The 14,165-nt window shown below is 40.0% G+C and overlaps 1 protein-coding gene across 1 annotated transcript in view; it reads left to right on the top strand.

Moving 5' to 3' along the window:
- The window catches only part of LOC126203438 (polymerase delta-interacting protein 2), a 73,299-nt gene extending 59,594 nt beyond the window's left edge, over nt 1-13,705 (top strand). The window contains exons 5-7 of the mRNA XM_049937756.1: nt 809-972; nt 5,376-5,581; nt 13,447-13,705. Coding sequence (XP_049793713.1) covers nt 809-972; nt 5,376-5,581; nt 13,447-13,570 — 494 coding nt within the window. The 3' untranslated portion in view covers nt 13,571-13,705. The remainder of the gene's footprint in view (nt 1-808; nt 973-5,375; nt 5,582-13,446) is intronic.
- The last annotated feature ends 460 nt before the right edge of the window (nt 13,706-14,165 follow it).

Here is a 14,165-nt window from a genome sequence, read left to right as displayed (position 1 = left end):
CCAGGATGGTTCCTTTGAAAGGGCGCGGCCTACTTCCTTCCCCGTCCGTCCCTAATCTGATGAGACTGATGACCTCACTGTCTGGTCTCCTTCCCCAAACAACCCAACCCAGATATTGTCTCTAGATATATGCCATGACGAAGGGATGCCTCTACGTCATGAGTACTGGAATGCAGTACCAGTCCTAATCTATGGTATTAGTACGTTACTGTGCAGTCACTCTGTTCACTTGTGTTCCTATGAACAGTCAGGAAATTGCCTGTGTAACCTTCATTACTTGCCCCTTCAGCCATCACTTTCACCATTCCCTACTGTAGCGCATTTTATACTTTCAATACTTGTTGCTTTATATAATTAGGATTATCTTCTAGATCAGTGTGAAAATACTTGTATAAAGTAGATAACTATACATTTGGTTGAAGCCACTTGAAAGATGGAATTTCTGTGCTCATGTCCTGGTAAATTTATCTTTAGCAACAAATACAACTAAGGAGTAAAATTCAATAATTTTTATTGTTTGGGTCATTATTATTGAGACATTATTCTAACAGTACTTTATGAACTTGCATATTACTTACCCTGTTATCCTGTGTTCCTATTAAAAACTAGAGGCTGTAGGTTGGGTTTCAAAAAAAAAGGATTATTTATTTTGCAGTTTATGTAGCTAACAACAGTAGTTTGTGTTCTTTGCTTTGATTAATTCAAAGGTGAATGATAATTCAGGGACAGTGTGCACTTTCTGCAATGAAATTTTTATAATAGTATATTGATGAATGATGTTACAGGGTTATTGCTGGTCATGTTTCAGATCCTCCATTTGTAGGACTAGAAACTTTAGATGCATGGCAAAGAAAAAATCATCCATGGCTTGAGTTGTCGGATGTTCACAAGGAAACAACAGAAAATGTTCGTGTGACAGTCATACCTTTCTATATGGGTTCTAGAGAATTTCAGACTGCTTCTGTTTATTGGGTAAGTAACTGTAAATGACATTGTTGATAGCAAAGTTCAATAAGACGCCATAGCAATGCCCCACCTGGTAGACTGCATTTGGTAGCTGCACTGACACTCATAGTGAAAACAATTTAGACATTTACCAAATAATGTATGCCACACTGCAGTAATTAACTTTAGAGTTCTACTTGTTTATTTATAATAAATCCCATTGTATGATGATCAGTTTTGTTACAAGCATTAATTTTAGCACATAAAACAAGTGGGCTGTTAGAGTATGACAGAGTTTACTAGTGGTAGTGTAGTAAGATTTGACTGGCTGGTAGGGGCACATAAATAGATGGTGTGATTACAAGATGTTAATGAATTGACTGACTTACACAAAGTGAATAATGCACATTTTGATAGTTAAGTGAGAACTGACTAACAGCAATGAAGAGAAGCCACTTAACATGGGCTATCTTAAATACTGTATACATGATGGTGGCTAAATGAATGCTAGCCTCCAACGGGCTCAATCATTGTCCTTCACACCTGCTTATAGATCCCTGTAAGATTAAAAATCAATTTTATTATTACCTTCAATTGGACAGATATAAAATCTACTCACCAGGCAGTGGCAGAACACAAGCATAAAAGAAGATTGTAACTAGGCAAGCTTTAGGAGCCAGTGGCTCCTCCTTCAGGCAGAGGGGACGAAGGGGGAGGAAGAGGGTGAAGGAAAAGGCCTGGAGAGGTTTAGAAAAAGGGGTAGATTTTGGAAAAGTCGCCCAGAACCTCAGGTCAGGGAAGACTTACCAAACGGGATGAGAAGGAAAGACTGAGTGTTAGAAACTGCATCGGACAAAATTTGAAAACCTGAGAGCTTAAACATGAAAGACAGGGTAATATGCGGAACAGAGATTACTGCTTAAACATCTTGCATGAGTTAATAAGAGTGACAAGCTGAGTGCATTGTACATGACAGAGGTGGAAGGGGGGGGGGGGGTGAAAAATAGACGGGTAAGATAATGAAAGATGTAGAAAACTAAAATGGAGTGAAGAGAAGAAATGCTGAGATCGAAGAAATTAACGTAAATTAAGGCCAGGTGGGTAGCAAGAACCAAGGAAATGTTGTGTAGTTCTGAGAAACTGGTGTCTGGGGGAAGAATTCAGATGGTGTGTGTGGTGAAACAGGCACTGAGGTCACAATTGTCATGTTGTAGAGCATGCTCTGCTACAGAATATTGCGTGTTGCTTGTATACACCCTCTACCTATGCCCATTCGTCCTAATTGATAATTTGGTGGTAGTCATGCCAATCTAAAAGGCCGAACAGTGTTTACATAACAGCTGGTATATGACGTGTCATTTCACAGGTGGCTCTCCCTTTGATAGTATTGTTTTGCCAGCTACAGGACTGCTATAGATGGTGGTAGGAGGGTGCATAGGGCGAGTCTTGCAGTGAGGACGGTCTCAGGGGGTAGGACCCATAGGGTTGGGAGATGGGTGCAGAAGGAGCATAGGATCTGAGACAAAAATACTGCGGAGATTGCGAGGGCAACAAAAAACTATTCTAGGTGTGGTGGGCAAAGTTTCAGACAGGATGGATCTTGTTTCAGGGCATTATTTTAGGAAGTCACGGACCTGTCGAAGTAGCTGATTAATACATTCTGTTATGTTAATTTCTTCCATCTCAGCATTTCTTCACAATAAGTACTCTTCTCTTCACTCTGTTTTAATTCTTTACATCTTTCAGTGTCTTGCCCATCTATTTTTCAACCCCCCCCCCCCTCTCTCTCTCCCATATCTGTTACGTAAAATGCATTTAGCTTGTCACTCTTATTAATTTGTGCATGATTAAGCAGTAATCTCTGTCCTGCATATTACCCTGTCTTCCACCTTTAAGATCTCAGGTTTTCAAATCTCATCTGATGCAGTCCACAACAATCAGTCTTTCCTTCTCAGCCTGCAGCAAGTCTCCCCCAACCCATGTTTCTGGGTGATTTTTCCCTAAATCTACGCGTTTTCCTAGACCTCTCCAGCCCTTTGCCTTCACCCTTCTTCCTTCCCCTTCAACCCTTCTGCCTGAAGGAGGAGCCACTAGCTCCGAAAGCTTGTCTAATTATAACCTTCTTTTATGTGTGTGTACTGCAGCCGCTTGGTGAGTACCGTATTTACTCGAATCTAAGCCGCACTTTTTTTCCAGTTTTTGTAATCCAAAAAACCCTGCGGCTTAGGATCGAGTGCAAAGTAACGGAAGTTCTGAAAAATGTTGGTAGGTGCCGCCACAACTAACTTCTGCCGTCGAATATACGTAGCACTACACAGGCATGCTTTGCAGGCACAAAGATAAATACTGGCGCCAAAACCTCTGTGTCAGTAAATAAATTTAAAAAAAGGTGGAAGACGAGCTTTTTTCTCTGCCTCGAGTTTTGACCACTGCATTTTCAAACATTATCCATGGAAGTAAATACAAATTCCGTATTTTTCATCTTCGAATGTAGCAGCATTTCAATGTACTACGAAAATCCGACTGGAAAGACTGTCCGGGATGTTTATCAATATGGCCAACTCTACGTTCTGAATTTTTTCCTACCTGTGAGAAGAGATGGTTGCTAATAGGAACTTTTATGAACTGTGAATCACATGCAGTATTCTCTTCACCATAAGAATAATACGAATATAAACATTTTGCCATGTATTCTTTCGTGTTTGCTGCTATTTCATTTAAATCCTGTCGGCCTAATAAACTACGAAACTAGTGTGAGACAACAGCAAACGCGGAAGAATGTACATATCATGTCATGTTTATATTCGTATTATTCTTATGCCTAATAGTGATACAGTCAGAAATGAAGCACGGCAAATGACTAAATTTTTAAATCTAAGATGACTCTTATTTCTGTGCACAAAGATTTTCAAACGGAGAGAAATTTTAGCTAAACTCTCGTTCAGAACATCTGCTATCATACGCAGTCTATTATTTGGTTCTTGTTGATTATTATCAAAGAAAGCAGCAGTGTAAGTAACAAGAAATAGCAGTCTCTTGCCATTGTTTCGCTAATGAGACAATTCCTCTCTTTTTTTTTTATTGTAAGCGGCGGTAGCGCGCACAGAAGCAAGCCATGCCGCGAGCAGCAACAGTTCGTAAACACACAGTATCAGAATGCGACAAACAATGCATGACACAGTACAATAATGCATTTTCAGCTTAGAGTGACGTAAACACCTATAACAAAGAAAACACCACTTGTCAGATCAAAGAAAAATAAGCAATCTATTCAAACCAGACGAAGCACGTGAAAAAGGAAGGGTACCTGAATAAATACGGACGGAGCGCCTGGCGCATAGCAATGGCTATCTGATAAAGCTTAACTGCTAAGCTTAAGACTCGAACCAAACTACTGTACTCTATCATCATTCATTCGACCTAAATTGTGTCTCATATTAGAATGGACCAAATTTGTTTCGATTTGGAGATGTGGCCTAAAACTTTTCTCTCCCCTTGAATTTCGAGTCTCAAATTTCAGGTGCGGCTTAGATTCGAGTAAATACGGTAGATCTTTTATCTATCCAATTAAATTATTCTGTCAAAAATTGATTGTTTTCATTGTTTTATTATTACCTTCGTAGTATTAACACAAGACAGCCAATTTAGAGGTCATAAAATTAAAATAGGTAAAAGGCCAAATGTATTGAACTGAGAGTTGAATGCCCAGAAAAATGTAAAATTATAAGCACTATTTCATCAAAATGACTTCTGTGGGGAATCCCAAAGCTTGCCAAAATTTTACAAATTGAATAATTAACAAACCAACAACTTATTCCACTGAAAGTGGACATTTTTGGAATCAGGATATGGCATGACAAATCTTCCAGCAGGTAGGCAGGAATGAATGTCTCACAGAACAGAAGAAACAGCTTTGTAAGTGTTCACATTGTCCAGAAAGTGGGTGAGGTTTGCTAGGTACAAAAGTAAGGACATCTACAGCTGACCCATAAATACCAGTGTCTGTTTTGGAGGTGTACTGTTTGAAGGCAAAACTGCAATAAGTGAGGTTGCAGTTATGGACACTGATGGAGGAGCTAGTTTCAGATTTCAAAGATCCTTCAGAGTGTTGCTCTGAAGTGATATATTGGGGGAGTACAGGAATTACATGTATAGCTTTAAACGTTGATTCAGATTGGTTGGTTTTGTGATATGTAGCATGAATATTCATATGTTGAATTTTATATAAATTATAAGTAAGAGCCAGAATTTGACACTGGGAAATTCTTAGTACATTGAAAACCTACATTGAAAACCTGATTTGAATGTAAAATAATAACCATTTTCTAGTGGCAAATTGTATCTAGGCTTCTAAGGATTTTTAAGGTGGTAATATCTTTCTCGACTATAGGAGTTAAGAGTCAACTGATTATTTTATTTACTTGTCACAGTGGCGATACTGCATACGTCTTGAGAATCTTGGAAAATTATCAGTTCAGCTGCGGGAGCGGCACTGGCGAATCTTCAGCCTGTCAGGTACACTGGAGACAGTGCGTGGACGTGGAGTGGTTGGCCAGGAACCTGTCCTCTCTCGGACTTCGCCAGCTTTCCAGTACAGCAGCCATGTCAGTTTGCAGGCACCATCAGGCCACATGTGGTAGGTTTCTGCAGTAAAACATAACATTTTAAAGAAATGCTTCATAGACTCAGTTCCAATAAGTTAAAGCTTGGGATGGAAGTACTCCATTTTGAAGTGTTACATAGGATAACTTACAAAATTTAAAATTTTCTTTCTTTTTCTTTCATACTTCAGAAAACACAGTATCCATCATCTGAAGAAAATGCTAAATATGGACGGGGTTGGTAACTTTCCATTAACAGAAAATCGAGGATTAAATACAGTATATATTACAATAGGTCACTACATACCAAACAGACACTAAGCAGTAGACATGCACGTAGAAAAGGCTGAAAATTATTTGGCTTCCGCTCCCCAAAAATATTCTTAAACCAGTCTCTGTTGCCCCATGACACTAAAACATGTCTAATACATACAGTCATGGCTGGGGTGGTAGGTGGAGAAATGGAAGGAATGTAAAATGGGTGATGAAGTGAAAGTTAAGGGGATGTTGAAGAAAATTATGCTACCATGCAAAAGTTGTTTAGTGTGGAGGCATATCAGGTATTTGTCCAGAGGAATATAGGAAGAAAAAGAAAGAGCATGAGGGAGAAGGTGAAATATTCAAAGTGGGAGAGGGAGTATGATGGTTTCACTTGTGGCATCTCAAGTGGAGAAAATATTAAGCTGATGGGGGAGAATCTGGCATGGGTTGGGAAATGTGGAAGGAGGGGGGGGGGGAGGACAGAAGGGTAAGAAGGAATAAGTGTAAGACAGGATCTAATGGAGTCTGGGATTGGGGAAAAAAAGGGGGGGGGGGAGATTACATGTGTATCACTCGAACAAAGAGTGTGTGCGTGTGCGCGCGCGTGCGCCATGATCTTCCATAAGGACATTGCCCTTAGGACAAGATTGGTTGTTGTGCAGGTTGGATATTTGGGGACAACAACTTTTATGGATGAGTCACATGAGGAATATCCTCATTTCAGAGCATGACATAACATAACTGAAGCCTATGTAGAGAGAGAAATCAACTCGTTAAAGTTCTGATTTGCCAGCAGGTGTGGGGAGTGTGTTAAATGTATTCAGAGGTAGGGCACAAGACAAGGTTGAGAGAAGAATTCTGGTCTGGAAAGATTTTGGCAAAACCTTTAGCTGCTACAAATGAGGCATCTGTAGGTGCCTCAGTTTTATGGTAGGAACTTCCTGATATGCAGTGGGTTGCAGATGTCAATGCTGAGATGATATTGGTAATTGGAAGGTTTGATGTGAACAGAGATTCATAGGGATCCAGTAGCAAAGAGAAAGTGAACACCCAGAGAAGTGGCTTACTGAACTGAGGTGACTAGTTTAACCCTTTGAATGCTGTGGGCATGTTTATACATCTTGCCCCACTGTTCCCCAGGTGTTGTGGATGTGTATATGCATGACCGCTTGGATTTTCCAACAGTGCTATAGATGTCGAAATGCATCCTGAGCTGCAGACCTCTCACTGCTGCAGTTGAGTAACTTGCATATCTCAGTGAATAAAAAAAGTTTGGGGTATTTATCATAGAACATGTTGTCTCATCATGTGCTGTCATTTGCAGAAAACCTTGTTTTGACATCTTGAATCATTTGAGGTATGACAGTTTTTATGACCACTTGATCCATGATGTTCAAGGGCATGAATGGGCATATCGTGCGCGAACATCCTTCAGATATAAAACCCAATAACTCAAGAATGAAATCAGATATTATTCTGCTTTCAGTTTTAAGTAAAATTTTGACATCTTACCTGCATCTCATTTACTGCAATGTATGAACTAAAATCAACCAAGCAAAATGCATTTTCACCTCTTTAAATTTTAGTGCAGTCATTTATTTAACTTGATGCAGCACAGTAAGTATGGTGGATAATGAAAAGAAATTCAGTTCTTCTTCGAGTGAAAATATTGGGCTGTAAGATGTGCAAAATCAATTTTTTTTTCACCAAATAGTTGTCAGAAAATTGTATGCAAAGTATTTTATATCGGCTGGAATGCTCTCTCTCAGCACAGGCACCAACATTTGAAGAGCAATACAGCCACAACAAAAGAAGCCTCAGCACAGAAAGTAACGAATGAGCTCATTTGAAATGAGTGAGGTCAAAGATGACAAACATTACAGAAAGGATAGATTGCTACTCACTGTATAGTGGAAATGTTGAGTTGCAGACAGGCACAACAAAAAGCTTGCCGAATAAGTAAGCTCTCGACCAAAAAATCTTCTGGCAGATTTAAACTGTGTGTCGGACTGAGTCTCGAACTCTTGGACCTTTGCCTAGGCAAAGCTGTCTCTGGCTGCTGAAGCCAGTCTCTTGACAGTGGTCATGTGTGTGAGGGTTACATTTGCATGATTGTGTTTTATGTTTGTGTTTTTCTAATTCAGAACAAGGCTTTTTGACTGAAAGAGCAGTGTGTTTGTTGGGCCTGTCTTCCACTCAACATTTCCATTATATGGTGAGTAGCTGTCATAATATTGTCACTATTCTATCCTGGATTTTCAATTGTTTGGGGTCAAAGACGCTGAGATTCTAGAAGAAAGAAATAGGAAGTGCTCATGTGTTCAGATCATTAATACACTGACACACAAAAATGGCAGCACCAAGAAGCAGCTATGCAACATGTACAAAAGTTGCTAGGCATGTTTCTACATCTGAAAGATGATGTCTATTCAAATTTCACACCAGTCTCATAAGAATTGTGCTAATAGTGACACTATGAGGATGCAATCAGGTTTGGTTTAAATACATGCTATAATAGTTGTGTTAGTTGTGATTGGATTTGGTGAGTTGTTGATAGTCAAAAATGCCTTTATAAGGTGACAGAGATGCGACCATTAACACCTCTCTTGGGTTGAACAAGGTCGTGTAATAGGGCTATGAAAAGCTGGATGTTGCTTCTGTGATATTGCAGAAAGACTTGGCAGGAATGTAGCCACAATACATGGTTGGCGGCAACAGTGGGCATAAGAACGTGTGGTTGAAAGAGGACTCCAGAGGGCCATGTGGCATTGCTGAGATCAAGCCCATCATGTTTGTTGTGTGGCTCTTGCACATTGTACTGCATTTACAGCAGCAATTAGCACTGCAGTGACACAAAGAATTATTAAAAAAAATCGGGTTACTTTAAGGACAACTCTGCACCAGATGCCCTGTAGCACACATTCAACTGATTCCAAACCGCTGCCATCAGTGGTGTCAAGTGAGAGCTCGTTGGATGTTGGGGTGGAAGTCTGTTTTGTTTCCTGATAAAAGCTGGTTCTGCCTCAGTGCCAGTGATGGCCATGTATTTTTTAGGAGAGGTCTGTTGAGAGCCTCTGACAACACAATGAATGCACATATGCACGTTTGCACTCGACATTCTGGTGGTTACACCAGCTATTAATGTACCAGCATTTCACATTTGCAATGGCTTATCTCACTGATACATTAACTTAACAATACCAGAGAAGGAAAGTTGCTACTCACCATATAGCGGAGATGCTGAGTCGCTATAGGCACAACAAAAAGATTCACACAATTGTAGCTTTTGGCCATAAAGGCCTTTGTCAGCAGTACACACACACACACACACACACACACACACACACACACACACACACGCACGTAAACGCAACTTGCATACACGTTTGCTGTCTCAGAGAGCTGAAACCGCACATTAACATGTGTAACTTGTGATCATGCAGTGTTAATAATTTAAATATATTGCCTAGACAAATGTATTCATGAATTTTCATTACTGTACATTAATTATATTTTGGTGGTTTGGTTTTTTCCTTCAGTGTATGTCCTCAGTGAATCTTCACCAGTAAGAGATTTAGAATTGTAAGTGGCTTGAAATGATTTTGCCAAGTGGTTTATCAACAGGTTCTTAATGATGCATTCATCTGAGTGTCCATGGCATTGTTTTCAAAAGAGAAATAATTGTGGATGAGGATGTAATTAACCATGGTTAGCAAGAATGGTGCTGTGCATTTGCAATCGGCAAGGTGTTGGGAGAGATGTGTTCTATGGTGGTCAGACTAAGAATGATTGGGATGTTGATCTAAGGAGAGGTGCCACAGACAGTGAGAAACAGAGCACTGGTTAGAAATGGATAGAAACTGTGGAGAGGAAGTGGTTAGTGCCTTCAGTATACAAGGGTAGGCTGCAGGCATTAGGTTGAAGATGTTGGTCTTCTGAAGTGTAGCCACATTAACCAGCCGCAGTGTTGAATCCCATATGTTCCGGCGTACAGATCTTGAGATGCCTATATACTGAATACTTGAGGAATGAGGAGAGAAGTTGTAGAGAACAATTTTGGAAAAGACAGCGATATGAGATGAGATGACATACTGCTGTGATGCGGACACTGCAGCAGACTTGAAGGACAGATATATGTCGCTGTTGGCAAATTTAATCTGCAACTCAAGCACTGTAGCAGTGGTAAAGTCGTAGTCTATAGAGATGATGATCAAGTAAGGATCAGTTTTTGTGGTAAGTGATGGCACTTCTCTCTGTGGTTGTGGAGTTCATAATATCAAGCCAGGGATTTGAGGAGGAAAGGTGGGGTGAGATTGGACAATAGAAGTTCTTTGAAGATTGTCAGGATACCCTTAGGTTGGAGTAGGGAGGGTCACTGTTTGACAGAGTTGCAAATAGGTTATAGTTGGCCGGAAATTATTGCTTATGACAGTGACAATGTTGTCTGCTTCCTGGGGTGTGAGGGAATTATTAGTTCATTTTGGAAATGGCTAGAAGTGGTAAGGATAGCTAGCTTCATTCATGGGAATCTCAACACAGTTGGAATGGAGGGTTTAAATCAGACACTTCATCAGTTCTGCAATGGTCTTGACGATAGATATATCTTGATCTGCAGTGCATTGTGAAGACTTGTAACAGTCTCTCCTGACAAGTCACATATTCAGTATATGCCAGAAACAGTCTCTCAGTTTATAGAGTAAATTAAAATGCTGCTTGTTAACTGTCATAATCCAGAATGAGATTTTCACTCTGCAGTGGAGTGTGCGCTGATATGAAACTTCCTGGCAGATTAAAACTGTGTGCCGGACCGAGACTTGCAGAACTCGCAGGAGAGCTTCTGTAAAGTTTGGAAGGTAGGAGACGAGGTACCGGCAGAAGTAAAGCTGTGAGGACGGGGCGTGAGTCGTGCTTGGGTAGCTCAGTTAGAGCACTTGCCCGCGAAAGGCAAAGGTCCCGAGTTCGAGTCTTGGTCTGGCACACAGTTTTAATCTGCCAGGAAGTTTAAACTGTCATAATGTTTGCGACATAGTCCTCGGTCTCGGGTGTCTGCTTGAAAGCAATCACTCCATACTATATTAGGAATTGAGAGTTGATTGAAACATCAAGTGGAAAGTTATAAAATGTTCACTGAGTAGAATGGACATTGGAAAAAGAGTTTATATTTCCTAAAAGATGGTGTCTTTATAGCATTGAATGGAAACATTAGGTCTAGTGAGCCCCAAAATGAATTTTAACTGCAAATTTGTAAATCTCTTTGAGTGAGTATTATGGGAAAATCAGAGAGATTTAAGCTTTTACAGAGGCTCATAAACAGTCATTCGATCCATAAACCTTTAGTGATTGCAATTGGGAAGAAAGTAAATCGTGGTGGTACCAAAAGTACAATCAGCCACACTCTGAAGGCTGCTTGCAGAATGTAAATGATATGTAGGTAAGAATAAGCAGCTGTGGTGGACTTCAGTTAGTATTCAGATATTCATGTAAGATTGTAACACTCTCATAAGTGTCAACTAAAGCTAACCTAAATCAGACGATGCAGAGATACCCAGTCACGTGATTGTGTCAGGGGGTGACTTTTATTAACCTTTTATTGTCTGTGAAAACTGTGCATTTTTTATTAGTGGTAAGGACAAACATTCTTGCAAAGCTGTACTGAATGCTTTATCAGAAGACTGTTTTGCAGTGCTATCCCAATATCCCACACAAAAAAGAAATACTTTGTATCTCCATACTACAGTTTAGAATATGGGCTTAAAGACTATATGGACTGCAATACTTCAGGATTTGTGCAAGATATTTCTGGTGCTGAACATTTGCTAGTGACTGCTTGTACAGTTTCCAATCATGTCTTATTCTACATACATGTTACACAGAAATTCTTTCTGTTTTCCTGAACTTTGCATTCCACACCTGTGATAAGTGGTGATATACTTGGAGGTAACTGAAATTTCCGCAGGACCTATGGTTTTAGAGAACAGGTTGACATATTTTTTTACAGATTTTTTATATAATTTTGTGTTCCTTTGAATGTTGCATGATGTATCTGGCTATGTGGCAAGTGTTGTAGGTCAGCAAGGCCAGGTTTGGTAGCAATAAGAGCAGTAAGAGAATAACAACAAGAGTATTAGTACACTTTTGTACTACTCTGTTCCATAAGTGGAATATTCTCTTACCTCTTTGTCTTCTTGTTACTTCCACCTTCCTCCATACTCCTACCATATTTTCTCAATGAGCTTATACCTGTAGCAGTCCTCTATTACCCTGGAGGCTGCTAGTTATTCCTGCCTCATCCCACTCCACACACCCCCTTCCATATATTCACCACTCACACAAGCAGAGTTTACTTACTCAACCATGTCAGGCAGAAGTGGCACTACTCTGTAAAGACCATGGAACAAGGGGATGGTAGAGTTCGTATACAATGCAGAAAAATGGAAAAATTACACTCGTATCTTCCTTATTCTGATATATATTTTAGACTCTTCCACTTATACTTGATATAATAAATTGTACCAAGTATCAAGATCCTGTGTTGCCATCCTTCTATACTTAATGGATGGAGGAGAACTCACTCATATGTAGCTTTTGGCCACAGACTCCATCGGAGACACACACACACACACACACACACACACACACACACACACACAACTCAGGAGATGAGAATGGTGAGATGACAGTTTATTTGCAGCCCTCTGCCAACACATCCAGCTGTGTTTTCCCACTCCTCTGATATTTTGTTCCTTTTTTCCCCACACTTCCCTGCCCCACAACCTCCTGACACTGTCCCTGTTTGACTCTAGTCCCTGAACAATTCACCAGGCAGCATTCTTCTCTCTCCCCACCTGTACACTAATACCCCTTCCCATTGCTCTTCCCCACCACCACCAGATTTCTGCTTGCTTCACATGCGATGTTGCATACCGGCCCAATATGCTGGAGTTGGTGGTGGTGGTGTGTGTGTGTGTGTGTGTGTGTGTGTGTGTGTGTGTGTGTGTGTGTGTGTGTGTGCGCGCGTGCGTGCGCGTGCGTGCGTGCGTAGTTCACTGTCCCCGTTGTTCACTATTTCCATCACACTGTTTCCTTTATCATCTGATTACTTCTGACATTTATTATGTAGAATATGCTAATTTCTTGTGAATAAAATAAAGTAAGGAAATAATCAAATATGAAGAAAGGTTTCAGCATCACGTTGATTTAATGGGCAGGGAGGTACTTGGGGATGAGTTTGTGTGCCCATACATTCTTCTACCGACCTCTGGACAGTCGCAGCCCGTTGATTTATGAAGACCCTATGTGGTGAATTACACATGTATGTACATATCTATGTGCACGTAGAGAATTCTGCCGGAAAACCACATTTAGTACCGATGAGGGGAAGGGGTGTCTTTTCTTATAAAGTTGGAATGAAATGCCAGATGTTTGGATTACTAATTGCATTGCTAAACAGGTCGCCTACCAAGCAATTTGTGTGCATAACTAGACAGAAAAATCCACTTGCATTAAAGCACAATGAAATTTACTGGCTCTTTTGTGGGACTTTGTTATTAAATTCATGAGCTTGGCTTATGTACTGTAAATTTTTAAAAGAAAGTTGAATATCTGTGTAAGCATTGAATACTGCAATTTTCTTTATTAGGGGCACCTTCCGTATGGAGCGTGAAGATGGATTTTCATTCGACTGTCGCATCCCGCCCTTCCCACTTGAGAGCAAAATAGAAGAGCAGCCACCAGCCTCATCACCTACACAGGGAGCAGAATGAATTAGAGACTAATTGTATTTATTGTACAGATTTCAGTAATTTATTTGAAAAAACAATTGTGCAAGTTGTAATTTCTCAACTGTCCTTGCTGATGCAAGTGAATTAAAGAATTGAAACTGTGGATAGCCTGTGAAAGTTGGTCTCTTTTATTGATTCTACAATACAAAACCTTATCTTCTGAAATCTGAAAAAGAAACATTTTCTACCGGAGAATAAGGGGAAGTAATTTTATTCTTCTGGAGATGCAAGAAGAATGAAGAAGGTACTAAAGCGAGAGAAATTCAAATCACGGAGTAAAGATCAGAAAAGAAACTGGAGAAATGAAGAGCTGAATGGATAGGATATATAGAAGGATATTGGAGGACTGAGGGTGGATATCCTCAATGGCTTTGACCCATTTCTCAAAATGTGACAATTCTTATGCCAGTGGTAATGATGAGTAAAATGTTTTACAGTTTCTCAAAACTGCAAAATTTGATTGCGCATTTAAACAACCACTTTTCTGAAACTAGAGGCTTATGTCCTAAGTTTTACAGAAATTCTTGTGAATGTCATTCTGTTTTAAGAAATATGTGGAGACTGCTATAGACATTTA

This window comes from Schistocerca nitens, chromosome 9, assembly GCF_023898315.1.
Source record: "Schistocerca nitens isolate TAMUIC-IGC-003100 chromosome 9, iqSchNite1.1, whole genome shotgun sequence".
In the NCBI taxonomy this organism is placed as follows: Eukaryota; Metazoa; Arthropoda; class Insecta; order Orthoptera; family Acrididae; genus Schistocerca; species Schistocerca nitens.
Note: the sequence above shows the minus strand (reverse complement) of the source record. Positions and strands in the feature narration are given on the sequence as shown.